Source organism: Sparus aurata, chromosome 10, assembly GCF_900880675.1.
Source record: "Sparus aurata chromosome 10, fSpaAur1.1, whole genome shotgun sequence".
Lineage (NCBI taxonomy): Eukaryota > Metazoa > Chordata > Actinopteri > Spariformes > Sparidae > Sparus > Sparus aurata.
In genome coordinates this window covers 16,240,093-16,262,866 of record NC_044196.1, presented here as the reverse complement: position 1 = coordinate 16,262,866, position 22,774 = coordinate 16,240,093, and the positions used below count along the sequence as shown (strand labels likewise).

At 42.0% G+C, this 22,774-nt stretch overlaps 1 protein-coding gene and 1 long non-coding RNA gene across 2 annotated transcripts; one reads left to right on the top strand and one right to left on the bottom strand.

Annotated features, from left to right (window-relative positions):
* Positions 1–17,433: 17,433 nt before the first annotated feature.
* LOC115590517 (uncharacterized) lies at positions 17,434–18,089 on the top strand. The gene is made up of 3 exons (XR_003985761.1): positions 17,434–17,485; positions 17,554–17,600; positions 17,688–18,089. It is a non-coding gene; the product is annotated as an uncharacterized LOC115590517 (long non-coding RNA).
* A 326-nt stretch (positions 18,090–18,415) lies between these two features.
* On the bottom strand, positions 18,416–19,874 carry LOC115589398 (putative nuclease HARBI1). The gene is made up of 4 exons (XM_030430239.1): positions 19,282–19,874; positions 19,087–19,202; positions 18,886–18,997; positions 18,416–18,789 (listed from the first exon to the last, which is right to left on the bottom strand). Exons 1-4 carry the CDS (start codon positions 19,712–19,714, stop codon positions 18,416–18,418), a joined length of 1,035 nt encoding a protein of 344 aa, XP_030286099.1. The 5' UTR covers positions 19,715–19,874.
* Between the last annotated feature and the right edge of the window lie 2,900 nt (positions 19,875–22,774).

Below are 22,774 nucleotides of genomic sequence, written 5' to 3'. Positions count from 1 at the left end.
CGTCTGGAATCAGATGTGGGCCGCAACAGGAAGTCAGTGGAGGTCACGGAGGAGGCGGGTCACATGGGAGAATTTGGGAAGATTGTAAACGAGGTGCCACAGTGTTCTGGATACACTTAAACGGTCACAGAGGCTGAGAGTCCAACCAAGAGGGAGTTACTGTAGTCCAGGCGGGAGATGGCCAGCGCTTGGACCAGGAGTTGTGTTGTCTCCTTTGAGGAAAGTCCGGGTTCCTGCAGATGTTGTAGAGGGTAAATCTGCAGGATCCGGCCACAGCAGTGATGTTGGGGGTGCAGGACAGTCAGTCATCGAGGATTACGCCCAGGTTCCTCGCCGTCAATAAAGGCGATACCGTGACGTCCTGGACAGTGACTGACAGGTCCATGTGAGGGCAGTCTGTCACCGGGATGAAGAGGAGTTCAGGTTTACTCAGGCTGAGTTTGAGGTGATGAGCAGCTGAGCAGCAGAGATGTCTGCAGACATTCAGAGATGAGCGTCACAACGTGGCTGTTGGAGGAGGATGTGGGGAAAGAAAGGAACAGTTGGTGTCGTCAGCAGAACAGTGGTCAGAGAATCCATGTGATGTGACTGCAGAGCCTCGTGATCTAGTGTTAGTGGAAACAGAACCGGTCCTGATACTGAGCCTTGAGGGACACCAGTTTGCAGAAAGCTCCAGAACTGTTCTGTGGACTACGACACCTGACTTTATATCACCAGGAGAGGATGACTGAGGTTACTGACTATAATTACTGATCTTTACACATCTGAATGTTGCTGTGACACAAACACTCTAAATATGAACATAATTAACACTTTAAGTTAGAATCAGTAACGTTGCATCAGATGAGCTTCACTCATCGATCTGTGTGTGTTTTGTTGTCCAGATGTTTCACTCTGCAGATGTGAGACAGTCTTGAACAGTGGTCTGTGGCTGGACAGCTGACAAGAAAGTCATGACAGTCGACTCATCAACATGTAATCTGAACATAATATTATTATTTCATGCATATTAATTTAAGGTATTTGTGCTCGTGCACACTGCCGACATGTTATTGTGGAGACTTGGCAGGTAAACTGTGAGCAGCAGAGACGTGACATCAGGTGGACGTTCAAGAAAAGCTCTTTAGTCTGAAAATGATTGAATTCTGTCCCGACCCGTCTGTCTCAGGCTGGTTCTGGAGCTCAGTTCTGTGTGAAATGTTGTCTTGCGTGCCACTCAGGGACAGTCAGCGTTACCGTGGTATAGGGGTTGCACAGACTAGTCGACTTTAAGAGCTACAATAACGTTTTGCGTGTGACGTTGACTAGTTGGCGATCATGTGACTTTGCCAGTACAACATGGACGCCTCAGAGAAAACAACAGGTGAGGAGGCAAGTGTGTGGAAATATTTCACCAAAGATGAGACCAGGAGCACCGTCACTTGCAAAATAAGCAAGTCTGTACTCAAATACAACAAAAGTACGAGTGCTATTACGGGCTTCGGCCGCACTATCACAGTGGACGGAGAGCTGGTCATCAGTGCACTGCAGAGGAAGAGGTCCGTGATTATTTGCAAACACTGCAAATTCCCACCATGCAAAACCCGCTGCAGTGGTGGGCCGTGGTAACAGACAACCAGTCATGGCTCCGACTGTTAACGAGAAGTGACTCTTCCTCAGCGTTAACCACACAAACTCACTCTGGTTCTGAGTTCTGGTAGTCAGGTTATGACTGATACTCATTACTTTGTCGTCAGAAGCTAAATGTTTCTGGTCTCTGTTCGTTGTTACGTCACGGCGGTGCAGAGAGTCCACAACAAATTCCCCCTGTGATGTCATCACTCATTTGCATATCGGTGACGTCGTTGCAGGTTGATTTTCATGAAGCTTCGGGTCGGGTCAGACACACTGAGGAACTGTTCTTGTTGTAAGAGCTTGAAATGTAAAAGGTCTAACAGAAGCTCCTCTCTACCACATACTCCACCGCCCCTGAACGCCTCGTCAGTAGTCCCACCTTTAATTCTGCAACCTTATGATATTACATTATGTCACCATGTCACACAGGTGCACTGATTTATGCCCAGTGGTGAGTCCGGCACGCCAGAATTAATTTAGCACAGCTGCTCTGTAGCTGTTAGCGGTGCTGGCTCAGGCATGTGCAGGCTTGGGGAGTAACGGACTACATGTAACGGCGTTACGTATTTAGGATACAAAAAAACAGTAACTGTATTCCGTTACAGTTACAGAAAAAAAGACGTAATCAGATTACAGATACATCTGGAAAAAAATTGGATTATTAGTTGGATTACAATTAAAATATATCATGATGAATGATGAATAAATGTGAATGAATGAATTAATCTAATGCTTGCCAATGCTGCAATGCCATATGCACGCGCGCACACATTACTACAGTTCACGACAAGTCAGTCACAACGACGCTCTGCTCTCAGGTGAAGCCAGACGGCTCATTATGGCCTCGAGCGCTAGAGAAAAAAATGCTTTTACTGCGTGGAAATTTTGCCATTACTTTGTTTCTAAAGAGGAAAGGGGGAACAACATCACTGCACAGTGCAAGCTATGCCTCCCAGCTGTGCACACACTGCCATCGTCCAAGGACTCCACATCTAATTTAAAGAAACATTTAATGGTAAGCGAAACTGCGAACGTTAGCTAGCTACACAGAAATTATGTTAGCTAAAGTTAACATTAGTTAGCCTGCTAACCAGGGTCGGGCTGTCATTGTTACTACTACTGCTACTGCTGCTGCTGCTTCTACTAGGTACTACTACTGGGTCTGTGGGTGGTGCTGCTGGTGACCGGGATGGTACGTGTTTAGGTTTTTTGGTAGTTTTGAAGTCTCGTTTTGGTTCGCTCCCGGTTGTCCTGTTAAAATGAAGACATTACATTGTTAATACAAACTCAACACTTCCAGTGTCCGTCTCAAATTAAAAGTCCTCTAGTATAAACAGCTCGGTAGGCTTTTATTGTGAAACATTTGCACGGACTTCATCGTGGAAAACTCGTTGACCTGCGAGGGCCCCATAGGCACTTGAAATGTAGCTACTGCCACCTTGTGAGGCTTGTACGTTACAAAATTGCCTGAAACACTTGCAGTGACTGAAATGGGTCACTAACACTTTAGATCACAACAAGGTATTAAAATAGCATGATTATATTAGGAAATTGTATGGGTAATTTTGGGGGACAAATAAGTGACACACATCCTATATATGGGGGTGTTTTACAACTGCTATTACTAGAAATAGGCCTAGTAGTTACAATAACACTAATGATAATTGTTACCATTATTATTATTATTATTATTATCATTATTATTATTATTATTATTGTAATATGTGATGTAATTCTTGAATACAGCTGAATAGTTCCTACTCAATGAATAAAACTGAATAAATCTAACATACCCTACAATTAATTAAATTTTTAACTTGCTTTATGTGTTCCTCAGAGGAAGTCTTTATTTGCATGTGTATTGAGGTAATCCAAAAGTAACTTAAAGTAATCAAGTTACATTACTTTAATATTGTGGTACTTGGATTACGTTACTGACTACATTTTTTAACAGGTAATTAGTAACTGTATCGGACTACATTTTCAAAGTAACCCTCCCAACCCTGGGCATGTGTGAGTGGATCAGTCAGAGCAGGCTGGGTGTTCAGGAGGCGGGGCTTCATAAAGACAGGAGCGTTAGAGGATGTAAACACGTTTTCTTAATACAGGGTTCGCACGGGTGCTTGAAATCCTTGAAAGTGCTTGAATTTCAATGTTGTGTTTTCAAGGTCTGAAAAGTGCTTGGATTTTAGTTTAAGTGCTTGAAAGTGCTTGACATTATAAATCTGTGTCTTGGCAACATTGGGATCAGACTGTATAGTTTTTTTATTACAAGGAGAAATAAAACCTGTGTGTGTGCGTGTGTGTGTATCATCACACATGCGGCCTGGTAACTATAGAGAAGGATGGCTGAGGAGAAGGTGAATTTGATGCAATTTGGACTGATGACACGTTCAATATTAATAAACTTTGATGAATAGGCGAAAAGCTTATTAAAGTTTATGTCAAAAAAGAAAATTACAGGGTGCTCTCATGTCTCTCTTTGTCCCGGTGCAAGTGTACCTGAAGAACGCCAAGTGGCTTCCCTTTTTTTGGATAAAACTTTGTGTTTTCCTTTAATTTCTAAAGTTTTTGCTATCATGAAACATCATTTTAGATGTTTACAGCATAATACAATGTACATAATTGTGATTAAAAAGTGAAAAAAATAATCATGAGTATATATAATCCTGTTGATATATATTTTACCCCAGCAATAAGGTGCTGGAAAATTTTGTAAATGACCCTTAAAAGTGCTTGAAAAGTGCTTGAATTTGACCTTGAAAAATGTGTACAAACCCTGTTAATAACTCAAAATACAGTTATGAGCATGATGTCGTCTTTACAGAAATCTTAGCCAAATAATCACAAACTCACTATTTTGTTTATTTGATACCAAAACATTAAAAAGACAGAGATAAAATGAACTCGGAGAGAATAAACAACATTATATTCTATCTGAACATGTTTCTGTCTCTGATGGTCTCACAGCAAGTGTTTCCTGACCTCCTTTCAGTATAAAACACCTCCTTCAGTATCTTGATCTACTTTGGATGGATTTGACCTGATTTGTCACTTCAGACAAAAGCAAGTCGATGAGCTCCATGGAACAAAGACGCGAGCGAGTCTTCAGCCCTTCACATGAAACGGCTGCAGACGTTCTGCTCATGCTGTTGTTGCATGCCGCTGTTGTTCAATTAGCGTGTTTCAAAACGAGTTTCTCTGTAGCTCGACCACATCCTCTCCCAACCTGATCCCACATGGCCTCAGAAACAGGATGTGGTGCTGACTCTGAGCTGGTCAGCTGACTGCTGAGACAGAAGACGTTCTGTTGCTGTTATTTATTGCTCTGAGCTCTCACCTCTGTGTCTCAGTCAGTTTCACACCTCGCTGTTTAATTATAGTGAGGTCTTTGTTTTGTGATGAGCTGGTCAGCGGGTGAAACCCACGAGACATAACAGCAAGCTATTCCCACACATGCTGAGAACAGGTGCATGATGGGAAGGCTGAGGCCTCTGACTAACTGACACTCAGTTATTGTAACTCCCGACCAGTTATTGTTCACGACTGAATGATGTTTATTTAGACACTGATTTGTTTTATTAAATCCTTTGATTCAGCTGAGAGCCAGAACTCCTGACTGACTGTTAAAGTGCTCTGAGTCAAACCTTCCAGGCAGGAGTTCCCCGAGCCCCTGGGGACTGGACTGCACTGGACTGGACTGGACTTGACTGGACTTCTTCTATCAGGCCTCACTGTATACAACAATAACATCAGCTATGCAGATGATACTCAGATTTACCACCAAGGGAGTAGAAACAAACACGGCTGGTTCAAAAAATAACCATCGATGCCAAGCTGACATGCAACAGCTCCTTCTTCGACAGACAGATAGATTGCCTTTAAAGGAGAACTTTGGTCGATTTCAACATGCAGCTTTATCGCTCAAGCTACCCTTGACTAGCCAGTACCGAAAACTCGAACACATTTGGTCCAACCATTACAGAGCTCCTTGAACGGAGAGTTAGCATTGACAGCTAACAGCATGGGGTCAGAACTTTACACTGTGTTTTAAGCGTCTTAACATGCTCCACATCTCACCCCAAAAGGTATGCAGCATGAGCAGACACCTAAGAACACAGCACTGTAGCGTTTATGACTCACAATGAATCAAAAAGTGGTTAAAACAGTGTGTTTGTGCAAGCAGCTACATACCGTTTGTTGACATCCGTGTCGTAGACCAAACTAGTCGATCCGTCGAGCGTGCGCTTACTCCCTCACTGGCAGCGACGGAAACTTGAATTTTGCAGACAGAAACGTATTCCAGCATTTTCGTTTTTCTGTTCATAATGTACATGTTCATGTTACAGCCTGTCATGAGCCATTAACCTACAATAGCCTGTTATGAGTCTATTCGCTCTGCACCGAGAGCTAGCTTGTCTGCTCATGCTAATGGTTCTTACAGAGAGCAGAGCAGGTCTGCAAGTCTTTCATTAATGAGACAACATGCTCATTGTCTTGTGGTACTGACAAAGTTCTCAGCAATGAAGTTGCAGATTGTTGAAGGCTATCTATTGTTCTGTCCAATAGTTATTTAGTGCAAGTTACACTCCTGTGAACATCACTTAAAGTTGCATTTTAAGCAAGTGTTCGAAAAAGATGAAAACTGATGCAAGCTGAGCAGGATAGGCAACGTTGCATAACCAGTAAAACTTGAAGAACTTGTCCAAAGCACAGGTTAAGTTGTCATCATGCAGTGGAATTGTGACTGTCATTTCTGGCAACGATGACATACTGTCGTGCTGTGTTCGTCAGATGGCTGATGCAGACAAGTTCTGCCTGTGTCCTTAAGATCCCTCATCAAAACTGCAAAGGGAGGAGATGCTGGTCCCATGCTGTAAGAAAGAAAAATGTACAAATTTATTATAGACATAATCCTGAGCTGGAGCCTATTGTTATGTGCTTTCATGTTGCACACATATACAACATACCGGCACGAAGTTGATGAGGAAAGAAATGGCTGACGCAGTTGGTGGAAGCAGGTGGGTCAGAATCTGAAGGACATAAGCAAATGGTTTTGTCAAATTATGTTTACACAAAAACTAGGAGCAAAGCATTCATAAAATGTAAGTTGTTTACCATCATTCTGGTCTCCAGCCTGATCAAGTAAGGAGGACACGACTCCATTCTCCAGAGCAGCAATCTTCCTCAGTTTGGGGATGAATGATGACTCCCACCTCCTTATGAACAGCTCTGCCTTCCCCTCTAACATTTTAACAAACTCTGCATCCAGCTGATAGAGGAAACAAGAGGAAACAAGGGAAGGCACCTTTAATTGTATAGTGCATTTTCCAAAATTGGCTCAAACCGGCCCAGCGCAGGGAAAAAAAAAAGACGTTGACGCCCTATTTAGCTTAAACTTCCAAAGACAAGTCGACAATAAAATGCTTTAATTCATTACAGTGACATTGTAATAGACTTTACCCATTTTACTAGCATTTTAAACATTAGCTAGCTCTTTAGGGAGCAGCAAACATAACCAGTGCATTAACGTTGAGTCGCATTATGTCAGGCCATGACTTGGCTAAAATTAGCTTGATAGCTTCGTTAGCTATGTAAAGGCCTTAAACTGGCTGGTGCCAATATTAATTAAGTTAACGTGTACATTAACGTTAGCCAAAAAAGAGAGACTCACTCCCACATTCCTGTCTATAGAGTCTATATTAAAGTCAATTACTAGGCGTGCTCACACAGCTAATGCTAATACATTAACATTTAGCCACTTTAGCTTTGTGGCTTTCTGGCACCTGACGTGACTTCGACATTAATTAGACCGCTTCAACCCTACGATAATACGTCGAGTTTGAATGAAAACATCTCGTCAGCCAACCATTTAACCTAACTACAGCAGTTAAGTCACGTCGCCATTATGACGGGTGGTCAACAGTTCGAAGCGACCGTGAATGTGAACCAGACGTATTATCGCCATCCAAGCATTCGGTTGGAGAAAATAACGGCCGAGGTAACTTAACGTCACCTGTGACAAAGCGGTGGAAACCTCGGTGCAAACCAGGGGAAGTCTAACTTTTGATTTATTGTGCACATGTCTTTGTGTTGTAGAGGTTACAGCATGCAACACATTATTTGCAGAAATTGACGCAACATGTGTTATTTGGCTTTCTACACATTAATTGTGTAAGAAAACAACACATTCTTTCTAAAGGGGCGTTCGGACCGAAAGCGATAGACACGAATGGAGCGGCAACTCTACATTGAAAATCAATGTAAATGGCGCGATGACACATGATTCAGGTGACGGCGGCGCAAATGTAGCGTCTGGCGCGGCGCGAATGAAGCGTCTGAAGCCTCTGGAGCGTCTGAAGCGTCTGAAGCATCTGGGGCGTCTGGCGTTTCTGGGACTTGTACAGCAGGTACAGTGCAGCAACGGTGGTGATATCAGCCATGACGCCTCGACGTGGAAAGAGAGCGGGTTGAGAAATATCGGTTCAAAAGTGAGCGGGCAAGCGCGTCGTCTTTTTTTCCCCTGAGCGTCAAGCGCGAATGACGCGAATAGTCCAAAGTGATCAAGCGGCACGATAGAAGCGTCTGAAGCGATTGTATTCGCGTCTGTCGCGTTCTGTCTGAATGCCCCAAAAGAGTGTAGCAGGAAGATAATTAGCACAAAACACAAAGTGAAGTTTAAGCTGATGTCATCGGTTGAATGTTATTAGTGGGCCCGTATTGTTTCGCTTCTCTTCTACCTTGTGATCAATGGTCAATCATTTCATGCAGGCATCTTATAAAGGCAGGTAGTGGTTCTCTTGGCTCTGTATTTTATAAATTTGCTCATAGTGTCGGAATAAGCTCCATAGTCTCTCGTCTGCTTCCCTCCCTGGACTCACAGGCATGGTTGCTACTGGCAGGGCCACTTGCGGCCCGCGGGCTGCCAGTTGCCCATCACTGATATCACTCCGAAGCTGAGAACCATCTCGCCACATCTCGTTCCCACCCCTTAACAATGCCTGGCCACGCGCTAATAGGCAATAATATTTGTTGTCACCATAAGGGCTCTGACGGAGTGTGAGTATATTTACAAAAACAAAGGCATCTCTCTTCACAGATGTCTTTACTCCATATTATCAGGCTGCAGCTCACAGGCCAGTGTCCCGCGTGCGTGCGTGTAGTGCTTGTGTTTTGGGCTGGGGTGGGGGGCACAAAACAAATATTTGCACCGGTGCCTATCACCATGATGTTACGCTACGGGATACAAGAACTGTTGGAGACATAACATGTACAGATTTGCTAAAAATAAAATGTTAGTGTGATGTAATATGATTAAATCCAACGATCTTCAATTCTTAAATGTGAAATAATGAGGAACAAACCTTTGCAAGAGAGATGAACTCTGGACAGGAAATGTAAAGGTGTCAAAGGATGCTGTGGTCAACGTCACTGCAGTTGTTTGTGTGAAAGGGAAGAAAGAACAGAGTGAGAACTGCACTCAGACGAGGAAGTTGATGAAAAACTCTCAGATTTATAAGAAAGTGCCGACAGTGTGGGTGCTGGATGTGAAGATGGGGCACACTCTGCTCGGTGTGCTCGGGTTATTCTGTGAGTACATCTGTGACTTTCTATGTGATGTTCAGTATTTATATCAGTGTAGTAGTTGTGTACACATGACCTTTGTTGCTGATTTGTCTTGGTTCAGATTGGAGGATTATGTTAAGTATATTACTCAGCTAGTTACTTTTGCACTAGTTTTTGCTCACATACCTGGACAATGCATGTACAGTATATGATCTAAGGTATTATGTATATAGCTGTGGAATTACATATATTGCTTATTTTACTCGGCCTCTACATATTGCAGAGTTTTAAATGTGTTTCCCACCTCTGTAGCTGTGTAGCAGAATATCATCACAGAAATGTGTGATACTGTTGATTGATAAACAATAGTTGCCACTGATGAAACTCCACCTGGATTTTGTATTTGATTCTGGTCTAATGAAGTTTGAATCTTTATTTTAGTGCTGAATACACTCCTGTACGGACATGCTGAAGGTGAATAGTTATCTTTTCTGTATTGACTGATTATGTTTGTCCTATATGTCTCCTACTGTATCACTCTTGATTACTTGTTTTTGCAGTTGTGTTTTTCCATATATGTTTCATTTTACTCAGTGCACATTATGAAATGACTGGATTAGTGCTCAGTTGTTAATGGAAGCTACTTGGAAAGTGTAGCTCTGCATGATACCACTGACTTCACGCTGGAATAAGTTTAGTGACTGTAAAGCTGCTTTAGTTTGGTTCACTAAAGCTATGTAGAAAAAGCTGCACCTGCACATATGGATTGTATGATTTATCAAAGCCTGTAACCAAGTCAGTGGCCATTTTTAAACAGGGCACCAAGCTGCCAATTTGCCCGTCCTTTTGGCTCGGTCCGCGGCAATAATATTGGTTGTCACCCTAGGGGCTCTACAGTAGGAGCGTGAGTGGGGCATATTTCAGCTACTTTGTCCCTGAGTGTCAGTTTGTATTCTCTGTGGCCGACGTTAGTTCCGGGATTACTATTGTTTTTGGCCTTGGGGAATTGTTTGGGACAGTAACTCTTCATTTAATTTTGAACTGCCTCACTGCCTCTCTCACATCATTAATATGGTTTTGTGTAGTTGATTCCGCTTATTTTCTTTATCAAATTTCTTTTGTTATTTTTGCTGGTACATTACACTTCAAGCGGTCCGTCATTCACCACGGGCAGCAGGCCTATTTTTCTGTTATAGCTACTAACCAGCATTTAGTGTTTCAGCCTTTAGTCAGCGCTATACGGTGTTTGGTTTATTTGTATGAGTGACGCACCACTAACTGTATCTCGTCCCCTTTCTGGGGACTGTGACTATATCTACCAACCTCTCATGTTGTTTTGCTTGTAAAGTTCACGGATGCATCTCAGGAAAGCAATACACATGCAGTGTACTTGCTCTCCTTGTCACTGTTTGAACAGCAGAGGGTGCAATTATACTGCTCAAATACACAGATTGGTTCATACCCACCTTCCTTGGCTTAGTTGCTCAAATTCTTGACTCAAACCTTTAGCTGACAAAAATGTATAGTTACACCATTGTTATTATTATTATTATTATTATTATTATTATTATTATTATAGTATATTATTATTATTATAGTATATTATTATTATTATTATTATTATTGTTATTATTATTATTATTATTATTATTAGTAGTAGTAGTCATAACTATTAAAAGTACTGTGGTGTATATCATGATCATATTGTACCATGAATTTTTCTTGGCTGCGATTTTTGACCACCAAAAACTTTCATGATTTATCTTGTTGAGCATGTGTGTCTCCTTACATGTGAAAATCATCGAAACACAGATGTAAAATATTGTTAATGGCTTTTATTTTCTTTCAGTATCAAACACGAGGACAATTGTCGTCTTTGGAAAAACAGACAGATCTGAGGAGGAGATGAAGAGATTCACAGATCAGGAGCAGGAAGTCATCAACAAAATACAAGAATACTTCTCTGAAGATGCACTAAAATATGCAGTGATCGTCTTCACTCACGGTGACCAGCTGCCTGAAGGAGAGACAATTGAGAACTTTGTCAGCCAGAATAAAAATCTGCGTGATCTGGTAGAGAAGTGTGGAGGCCGGTGCCACGTCGTTGATAATAGATACTGGAAGCACAATGAAGAAGACGACTACAGAAGTAACAAGTTCCAGGTGGAGGAGCTGCTCAACACACTGGACAAGATGACTGAGGCAAACCAAGGGCGCTACTACACCAATGAGATGCTGCAAGTAGTGAAAAGAGAAACAGAGAGAGAGGAGGAGCACGTGAAACAGTCAGCAAGAAACTTGTCACAGGAGGAGGTTGTAAATGAGGCTAAAAAGAGTTTTATTGACAGACTTTTGATCAGATCAGCAGGTGTTGCAACGGGTGCATTGTTAGGCGCTTTCCTCGGTGTGGCAGAGATGGTTACATCAAATGTTAGAAGTGTTCAGGACCTTACAGAGTTCTTCCAAAGAGCGACAGTAGCAAGTGCAGCTTTAGAAAGTGTAGTAAAGGGAGGTCAGACAGGATATGCTGCAGCTGAAGGAGCAGAGACGACATTGGAGGCCGTGCAGAAGGCAGCGAGCGCTGTCTGGAGCCAATCAGGGTTTGCAGCAGATAGAAACAACCAATGAAGCATCGACAGTAGTGGAGCAGCTGGTTGACTAGGAAACAATGGGCTGCATGTTGAGTATCAGTGGGATTATTGTTTTAGAAATACAGGGTAAATAATTAGTATATATCTGAGAAACTATTGTAGATGAAATGTAATAATGAGTCAAGACAGTTTGAAGACATTTATTATGAATCATGACATTATTAGACTCTCATGAGATTACTTTTATTATAAGATGAAAGTGATTAATAATCTCAAACTGTAACTAATTCTTTTACACTGTCAAGATCCTGAATAATGTTTTTGTTTCCATCAGTTGATTTTTTTTCTTGATGAGTTTTGGCTTTTTTTTCTGTTTGTGTGATCCAACAGCAGCTGTGTGTTGAACTTTTCTTTTCACCCTCTCTTTTATGTTGTGCCATCTACAATAAGTTCTGCAGACGACGAATGATAACTTCATGAACTCTAAATTGTAATTATTCCTTTGGTTAATCATAACCTGTCTGGGAAAGATGAAGGACATTTATGATGATATCTAAATGGAATTAGTGTTTTTAAAACATTTAAAGGGGCAGTGTGTAGTTTTAGAGAGGACAGTATTACAATACAATATTAATAAGTTAATAATGCAAACTATTTTGTACTAATATTTTCATTACCATAGGGGTGGGCGGATCGATCCAAATATCGATTGTATCGATACCAAGGTGAGTATTGGTATCGGATCGATATTAGCGTGATGAGATTGATATTTTTGTTGTAGTTTCTCTTCTATAAATTCAGCAAAGCACTCGTATTTCTTCACAGAGTTTGTGTGAGCGCAGCGCTCCTCTTCACTTCTCTCACTCTCTCACTCAGGTTCACTAACTGGAACTCAAAAATATATACTTATATTGATATAGAGCCTACCTCAAACCTGAAGTTTGAGTATGGCAGAATGTAATAACCCTTTTGTGAATCTGTTGAAGGAACATCAGTATTTCTATTTAGGCTACATGCAGATAGGTTATAGATTTAATTACGTTAAATATAATTTCATCATTTGGCTAAAATCTTTGTCCTGTGTTTTATCGTTATCATAAGCATGGTCAACTAATTAAAGGCAAAAGTACTAAATCACTCAATGATCAGGAATTCAGAAGTAAAAAGTATCAGTATCGGTATTGGTATCGGCAATACTGGCCCTGTAATTACTTGGTATCAGATCGATACCAAAATTTGCAGTATCGCCCACCCTAAGTGAATAAACAAGCTGTTTTAGAAGAAAATAAGGTTTCCAGATTTTAACGGTTACCTCGAAACATGACAGAGAAAGAGATCACAAAGAAGGCTAAGTGAGTATATACGTTTTGGATCAAAGCAGCAGGTGTTGTTAGGAGCTTTCTTGGGTTTAGTAGTGATGGGTGGATTAGGTTTCATAGGTTTAAAAAATGTGGTATCATTAGTAAAAACCGTAGCATCTGCTGCAAAAAACATTTGGAGCAACTAGGAGGAGTAGCAGTTGGCAGAACAGCAGCATTAGCTGCAGGAATGATCATCTGTGCAGAGACATCTGGAGGTGCAGCTCTAAATAGACATAATTTCCAGGCAGCTATTTCTTCACATTCTGTTGTTGAGAATTTAAGTTCATTCAATGTTTTCGACAAAATTTTTTACGTTGACCCTCTAAAACACACCAAAAGAAAAACCAAAACATGAAATGGCTCCATACAGCTCACCAGGCATCATCCAAATCTCAATTTTGTTTACTGTAGCTTTAAGTTTTCAAACAAGTCCCCGTCTACTTCAGTTGTTGAGGAGAATGTTACAGTGCCGTTTTGCTGTGAAGCTCCAGAAATGTTTTGTGAACTACAAAAACTTCACCCGACTTTCCATGGACAACAGGGGAGAGTAGATAATGACTTCTTTACATTTTTGGGTCAACTTTTCCTTTAACTTCAAATGTGAACTGACCTGTGTGGAATGTGCACGGAAAACAAGTGGTATTACAAAAACAAGTTCAGCTTGTATTTGTCTTCAAATGAAATGGAGTCAACACACAGGTGAACAGCAGAAGAGAAGTTATTTTTAAGGGGAAAAAAAATGTGTTAACTGTATCTGAGGAACCGTCATCATAACCTGATAAATACTTGTTTTATATCCTTCTTATGTTTTGTTAATAAGGTTTTTTTTGACTTCAGCTGTAAAATATCAGTTTTGAATCTTTTTAAGAGAATGTCATTTATGTGAATGAAGTTGTTGAACCAATAAATATTTGAAGTTTAAAGCTTGAGAGCTGAAATGAGCTTTGTCCTCGGGTTGTGGTTCTACAATGTGTTGTCACTTTCATAATGCAGTGATGAAGACAAGAGCAACAGGTCTTTGTTGACCCTCTATCACTGAATGATAGAGTTGAGTGTCAAAGACGACAGGAAACATACTCACAGTCAGCAGTTTTTGAACTCAGAGCTAATATGTTATCTGTCCAGATAATGTTCCCTTCATGTGATGATAAAACAACCTACTGTATAGTTAACAAGTGAATGTGAAGCAGGAGCTGTGCTTGGTTTGACAAAGACTGCCTCTGATAGAAAGACAACTCACTCCTGTAGACGCAGCAGCTGGTTAGCATTAGTTAAAGCCTCTGTGAAGTCTGACAAGATTTGATTGTCAGCAGCAACCTGAGTGAAAAGGCCCAGATTTCTGTTCATGCAACTCATCAAAACAAGCCTCTTTAAGCAACCTTGGACGTTTACACTGTCACTCCTACCCACAGACGTAATTTTTTTTTTGGGGGGGGGACACAGGGGACATGTCCCCTGCACTTTTTTAAAAGGCTGTTTTGGTCCCCTGCAGTTTTTACCGTCCAAAAACCATGTTACGCTTTATTTAACAGAGACACATCAAGCACTAGGACCAAGCAGAAAACGGCCGCTCAAGCTGAAGCCCGTTTCCCTGAGTCTAGACCCGCCCACAAGCTCCTCGATTGGCTCTGCCGTTTCTTGTGTGATTGGCCGTCCCCGCTGTCACTCCTGCTTGCTTGCACACCAGTCTGCTAGTTGCCCAGAGGGGTATTGCACAAAAGTAGAATAAAGATATCCAGGATAACTGAGCAAGCGCGGCTTGATCTAGTCTGCTCGGCGCATCCTGGTTTAATTGGTTGCATGTTTGCCGAGCCAGGATGAAAAGGTGCGGCTATGTCAAGCCAGGTGTGGATAGTCAGGATAAGTGCGTGTTCACGGCATACTTAAATAGACCTCATGATCGCTCACAGAATCACCGATGGAAACATGGACAAAAGTCGTGCGTCTTATTTTACGGCCGCCGAGCAAGAGCTCCTTATGGAGTTTTGCGAGGATGTGAAAGACATTATAAGGAAAAAAGGCAATACAAGTGCCATAAATAAAGAACGAGAGAAAGCCTGGCAGACAATAGTGGACCGGCTTAATGCGTAAGTAGTTCAAAACTGTACAATTAATAAACAGTGCTCCACTGGAACTGTCATAATAAGGCTACAATTAAAGGACTAAAGGAGTTACTTTAAAAGTCCACTAATCAACTGTTGTACACTTTGCTTTAAATTTGGCAAGTAGAAGTGCATGTTACTCATGTTGAAATGTAAAGTATGATTAAGTGCAAACGATTTAATCTATTTTTCTCATGTTACGTTTTAATCTATTTTATCTCCCTCTCCTTCATAAAGAACAAACTTGTCTGGCTATAAAATAACCTGCCAACAAGATTAAATACAAGAACATTTTGCAGGCCGGTAAGTGACTTTAAAGTCCGTGTAAAGCGGCAAAAAAATTGTGTTATGAGTTTGTCACACCAAAGAAACATGTATCATTGACCACTGAGCCAAATTTGAAAGATTAAAAAAATTGTTAAGTATATAAAATTAGGTCTCTAAATCATGGAAAAACAAGCACTTCTTTCTGCTGTGAAACGCTGGGGGCGTGTCAGTTAGAGGCGCTGGAACCACGCCCATGCGGCGGGGGCTACACGTCATGTTAATGACGTCGGTGTCTCCCCAGGTGTTCCCCAGGTGTTCCCCTTGTCTATCTAAACCCGCGGACAGTTTATAATCATATAGATGCTGTTATAACATGTATTGATTGAGATCCTGACCCACTAAACATCCTGGAAAGTGACGGAGTGAAGTTTTTCGCGCTAAATTACATAATTATACATAATCACCATCAGTAAACAGGACGCTGTCTGACTCTGTCACTCGCGGGGACGGAGGCTGTTTTCTGGGGGACAGTTTCCTTAAGTCTCGGTCAGGAGGGCTGGCGGTCGCGGTGATTTATTTTCGTCAAACACTCTGTGAGTTAAACACTCTTGTGACAAGCGTGACAGACGCTGTTTTGTGAGCAGAAATGTGAGGAAGAGTCGGGAGGACAGGGAGGGGACGGACAGGAGGACAGACGCTTCTCCACATACAGCTGTGGTATTTGTTTTCCTCATATAAGTTGCTAAAGACAGTTATAGTTACTACGTTACTTTTGTTCGGTCATGTAACGCTGCTTTCTCTGTATTTAGTTGAGTGAAGGACCTGTGCAGTTAGACTGTCAGACTGACACGCCCTCGCTCCACGCCTCCGGATTATCCGTTCACACTGGGACGGCTCACCAATAATGCGGCCCTGATACTACCGCCACATACCGCCGGTGGGACCCGCTGTCAGCGGGACGGAGAGGGTCGGCTGCGGCGCGGCCACATCATGCCGGTGGGACCCGCCGTTAGCGGGACGGAGGGCCGGCTGCGGCGCGGCCACATCATGCCGGTGGGACCCGCCGTCAGCGGGACGGAGGGCTGGCTGCGGCGCGGCCACATCATGCCGGTGGGACCCGCCGTTAGCGGGACGGAGGGCTGGCTGCGGCGCGGCCACATCATGCCGGTGGGACCCGCCGTCAGCAGGACGGAGAGTGTCAGCGGCGGTCACATCTCCTCGTTGGCGGAGGAGAGGATGCAAGCCGGGGACGGAGTTGACCAGCGTCAATGGACTCCCCCGTTTCCTTACGTTTCATCCGAAGGAAACTTAAATAAGCTAACAGCGCAGTCACCCTGCACACTGTGGCATCCAGGAAAGATGCAGAGCGATGTGGAGGAGACATGGCTGGTTAGCTGACTGGTTGGCTGGTTAGCTAGCTGCAAACTATTGTAAGCAATGCAATCCGAAACTGGAGAGTGAGTGGGAGAACCGCTGAAGCCGATGCGCTGAACGTATTTATACCACTTCCGCAGCAGGGCGGGGTTTATGCAAATCATATGGCCGCGTTACCTAACGCGGCCATGATTTGCATGATTTCTGACCCGCCCATTAAATCCTGAACACAGAAATGTTGAAAAACAGTTTGTGAGCCTAGCTCCAAAATTAAATTCTACATGGCCGAATGGCTTTTACATGTTTTAAGTAAACACATTTATGACCCGTTTAATGTGTTTAGAAGAAAATGGCTGATTTTGGTTTACACGGACTTTAAAGTAGATAACAGTGAACAACTGAGGTGAATAGATTAGGTGTCTGCTGACATGTTGACCGTCTGTATGATTGTAGCAGTTAAATGGCACAGGGGGCGGCCCAAACCAGGATACAACCCCAGCAGAGGAGCTGGCACTCCATTTGAATAAAGGGAGGCCAGTGATGGAGGGGGTCCAGAGAGGGACAGTAACAGACTCTGTCCCAGCCGCAGAAACTGTCCACTTCATCCAAGGTACATACTGCACATGGTACACAATCAGATAAATATATTATACTGTCTAACTTTGGATTTCCTTACAGTGTCTGGGAACACGGTTACTCTTTTGGAGCCACCAGAAGATGATCCGGTTAGTACATTGTATTGAAATCACAGATGTGGTATGTCCTGTGAAATCTTAATTCAAGTTCTCTCAATACATGTATGTATATGGCAGGGGGAAGGCACATCTGCAGCTGCAGAATGTACTTCTACAGATGAGGAGACTGTGTCACTGGACTCCAGAAGGCTTGAGGTATGTCAATTTTATGGAAATATCCGGCTTATTTAGTCCAGTGACTAATCTGATCTGAAGTCAGTGATGTGGTGCTAATACAAAATATGTGTAACAGGACCCAGATGCTGCACAATCCCCCAAGCAGCCTGGTAACATTGTGAGTATTGGCTAAAGTAAATCTACATTATGCACAAATCCTGCTGTGCTAATTGACATTTCATTTACAGACTTCACAAACTGTCAGAAAACTGTATTCTAAGCACTTGGAGAAACAGATAGAGCTGGCAGACATTAAAATCAAATTAAAAAAGAGAAAGTTCCAAGAAATGGAGCTGGATCTTGAGATCAAACCCCAAACACTGAGGAAACTGCACTTGGAAATCCAGAAACTAGAAAGAGAAGTGAGTATTTCAGTGCACACAGGAACCATAACTGCAATACAGTGTTTTAATCTTTGTTGCCTCTGCTCTCTCTATTCTAGGATCCAAGCAACCAAGAAAAATGACTGCCAAATAAAAAAAAAATTCAATTAGAAAACATTGTGGTGTCCTCCCTTTTTCATTAATGTGAAGTAGAATTTAAAATAACCGCCAATGCTAAATGAAATGCGCGCACACACAGTAACTTTCAAGATATTTTATTAACTAAGGATAGGCTAGATCCAAAAACTAGGTGAAAAAACTTGCAATATATTGCTCCCTGACGAGTCTGCCATTAATGTTGTCTGGGAAGATGGGAGCATTTTCCCAGACAACATCAACAGCCACTCGGGGGGGCCTCTCCTTTCTTAGGCCTGCAATGTTATGCAGTACTGCGCATGCAGCAATTACATCACAGGCCCTGTCCGGGGAAACCCTCAGGTGGTGCAGGCACTGAAAGCGAGATTTCAGAATGCCAAAGGTCATCTCGATTCGAGCCCTTGTCTTGGTGTGTGCATGGTTGTAGGCCTGCTGTGGTGGGGTTTGGGGGTCCGCAAGGGGAGTCAAGAGGAATGATTCGCAGGCATAGCCTTTGTCTCCCAGCAGCACACCAGAGAATTCGCCTGATAATGCAAGATATCATTTAGAAAACTACACGGCAGAGTTAAACACTCATGATGTCCAATGTGCTTACAGTACAAATAAAATGTTTGGCTTACCTTGTGAAAGTCTCTGGTAAATTGGACTAGCCCGAAAGACTCTGGAGTCATGCACTGAGCCAGGCCACTTTGCCTCTAAATTGCTGACAAGGCAGTCAGCATCCCAGATCATCTGAAATGTGAAGTTGTAACCTATTAAGGTCATTTAATGCACAGAATGCATAATTTATGTAGGTCATAGTATCCACAAATCACTCTTACCTGAACATTGATGCTGTGGAAGGATTTCCTGTTAATGTAATCTCCCTCATGTTCTCCTGAGGGGCGTTTGATTCTGATGTGTGCGCAATCCACTGCACCAATGATGTTGGGGAAAGCTGTAACAAAAAATAGTGAGTATCCAACTGTGACTGATCAAAGTAGAAACTAATGGTTGCATGTTGAAATTGAAGTTACCTGCAATCTTGTAAAACTCCTCCTTGATGTGGAGGGGTCTTCTGTGGCCAGGGAAGGTGATGAATATGTTGATTAATGACTTCAGCGCCAGACAAACACGTCTTATTGTGCGGCAAATGTTTCCTTTATTGAGGTTCTCTGCATCCCCAGCAGAATAAAGGAAGCTCCCACTTGCCAAAAATCTCAATGTAACACAAACCATCTGTGGCACAGTGAGAGCATGGCTTCGTGCAGTCTGGTGTTGTATTTTTGGACTCAGCAGCCTACATAAATATCTCAGTCCATCACCTGAGAATCTGTATCTCTCAATGAGATGGTCATCGCCAAAGGCCAATGGGTCTGACCTGTCCTGGAAGACTCTTTCACGCCTAAATGCTCGTCTGAGGATTAGGGCTTCCTCATCAAGTACATCATCCAAAAAAGGGCAAGCCATTATGAAGAGGGAACAGTTGAATGGGAGTTGGACCTATATATACTATATTGCCCTCGTTACATATTTAATTGAAAACACCTTTGCAACTTCATCAGCCGTGTTTTGTAATCTCAATTTCTGCAATAAAACATATTTATGTAATCTCTGATGGCAATTTGACAAGCAGTCTTCATTAGCATAGCAATTTAATACTTGGCCCAAGTAATAATACTACCACTTGAATAAATATAAAAAGACTGTTGCAATTACAAACAGCCAACAGATTTAAATGAAATGAAAATGCAGGATAGTTAAAATGATGGAACATACTTAGAAAGACCATGGACATGCTGTAAAACACATTAATTTCTCACAGGATTGACGTTGGAAATACAGGTGAATCACTAGGATTAATCTTAGCCTGGCTGTTAGCCTGGTCTGGAGCACGCTAGCTCCACAGAATAAATCTCCATGGTAACTTATACCATAACATATCCTCCTGCCCCCTATCCTGCTTTTGTGCAACCGGATCACGGATAAATTGAGCCAGGATAACCAAGATATCCCGGCTTAATCCCTTATCCTAGTTTTGTGCAATACCCCTCAGAAGTCTTTATTAATCTGCCACTCCTGTCTGGGTCACATCAGCTAGAAGGATTGTAATATCAGAGGTTTCATTGACATTAATGTTTGAATCAGTGTCCATGTGCGTTTGTGATTGCGTGTGTGTGTGTGTTTGGTAATTAAGTGCAACCAGGATGTAAATTACCAAATAATAGTTGGGTCGTTTATTTCTTTTTTTTAGTCACTTAACAGACCAGGCGTTTAATACATGCAAACTCCTCATCTCTGCTGTCACTCACGGTGGCGGACATTTGTTTCTCCATCGCCCTGATCATTTTGCGGGACACTCTCTTGTGGCGTGCCTGTTTGCTGATAACTCATCCCCGCATGTTTATCTCAGGCTCCTCGCTGGCCTTCTTCCTCCCTCCAGCAGGCAGCCTGACCCTGCTGCTGTCCTCCTCGGACAGACGCTGAAGCTCACTTTGATTTTTTCACCAATCTCTCACTCTCTTGGGGTCGACAGAGAAACGTCTAGCGGCTGCTTCTCCCAGAGTTTTTATTAAAAATACTTGTGTCCCCCCAACCTCTGAAATCAAAATGCCGTCCTTGCTGTACGCTCACCTGAGGCTGTGTCCAAATTCAGGGGCACCATCCTTCGGAGTGCGTATTTGAAGTGCAATTACGTCACTAAGCCGCGCGAAGCCTGTCCAAATTCAAAGTGTGCTCCAAATGCTCCCCACAAATGCCTCCTTCTTTTGCCTGTTTCTGGAGGACACACCGCTACTATCCTTCGCGGCTACAAATTGCCCAAGATTCATTGCGCGCCTAAAGAGAAGAAATAAATAAATAAATAATGGCGACCTCAAGTGGCGCAGATCTCGCATTCAAGTGTAAGTATTGGGTCTATACTCCGTTTTTAGTCATTTGAGCGTCAAACGCCAGATATGTTAAACTTCAAGGGACCTTAAAACCTCAAAATATCAGTTAAAATACGTTGGTAATGCTCAGCTTAATGCCTTTTACTTTCAACCATTAGACGTTCAGAGGTTGACTTATATCGTATATCGTATTGTGACTGCGGAGATGTTATAGACTCGTTTTACTTCGTGTACATAAATGGACCAAGATGAACAGATTTAGATCAGGCTGTGATCCATGTAAAGTCTAGTTAATAACGTTGGAATAAAGAGCTATGTTTATGATTATTATCCTTATGATTATATTATTTTGCTGTATTAGAACTCTTTGGTGTGTTTCACATTTCATCGTGTTTTAGGGAGTAAACAGAGAAGCTTCATCACTGTCCGAAGTCAGAACAACATTTGTTCACAGGGCGAAACATTCCGCCGGCTAGACGGGAGTATGGCTATAATAGCCTATATAATAATGAATAATAAATAGCCGATTTGTCAGTCCTGATGTCACTTTTTGTAAATCTTTGCATCCCTGTGTTAATGTGATCTTGAGTTTACCTTTTCTCTTGCTTCGAGGAGGGAGGATGAAGAAGGACATGAGGCTGCAGAGAGGATGGAGAGGCTAATCTCTGCTCCAGAGGACAATCCTTACATTATTTCTGTTATTTAGTTAAATGTATGAGTTATTTTTAAATTATTTGTTCATAATTGTTCATTTTATATAACTCATTAAATACAATATTGTTTTATTGTTACACATTGTCTATTCCATTCGGTATTTAAAGCTTAAGTACAATTTATAACAGCAAACGGCATCAAGTGCTACTTTTCAGGGACAACAAGGGATTGAATGTTTTCTTTTATTATTAAGGTCTTAACATTTACGACTATTTACAAAATTACAGCATAAATAACTATTTACAGATTATTATTAACTATTAACAAAAATAATTATTATTAAAAACAATAGTAAAACAGTAACAGATGATGGACAGTAACAGGCTGAGCAGGAGTCCCTGCAGTGCTGCTGGGCTGGATGGTGTCAGTGGGACATCATCTGGGTCGGTACTCAGGGTGTTTGGGGGTCCAGTCTCCTCTGTCCACCACATCGTCCATCAACTGGGTCTGCAGTTCTGACTCGATCGATGGCTGTAATGTCATTAAGAATGTTTTAAGAAAGAGGCAAGAATTATAATTTCATACTCTAATTATAATAATCATAATCATAATAAATTACAACAAACAAAACTATCTACCGAACATTTTAAATACAATGCCTTTAAAATATAAATTAAAACCATATGTGGCGATCAGCAGTTTACATGTCAGCATTAACGTAATGTATCGGTATGTTAATAAGCCCATACTGTTAGCTAGCTAATAATGATAATAATGATAACATTACTGTGGGTTCAATAACAGGTTTACCTCTCCACGGTCCTCTCAGCCCGAGATAAACCAGAGCCGCTTCTACTCTTCCTCCACAAGCACGAGGATTAAAAAGGAAATCAGGAATTCCTGAAGCTCAAACAGATCCGACAGTCAAACTTTTCAAACTACTCTTCTTGTCACTTTCGCGGACCTTACCTCACCAGAAATATTG

Excerpts from the sequence above, each read along its gene's own strand:
- LOC115589398 (XM_030430239.1), bottom strand. The coding sequence starts at position 19,714 with ATGGCTTGCCCTTTTTTGGATGATGTACTTGATGAGGAAGCCCTAATC. Across the intron at positions 19,203-19,281 it reads GGAGTTTTACAAGATTGCAG|CTTTCCCCAACATCATTGGT; the intron begins GTAACTTCAATT and ends TTTTTGTTACAG. Across the intron at positions 18,790-18,885 it reads TTACCAGAGACTTTCACAAG|GCGAATTCTCTGGTGTGCTG; the intron begins GTAAGCCAAACA and ends TTGCATTATCAG.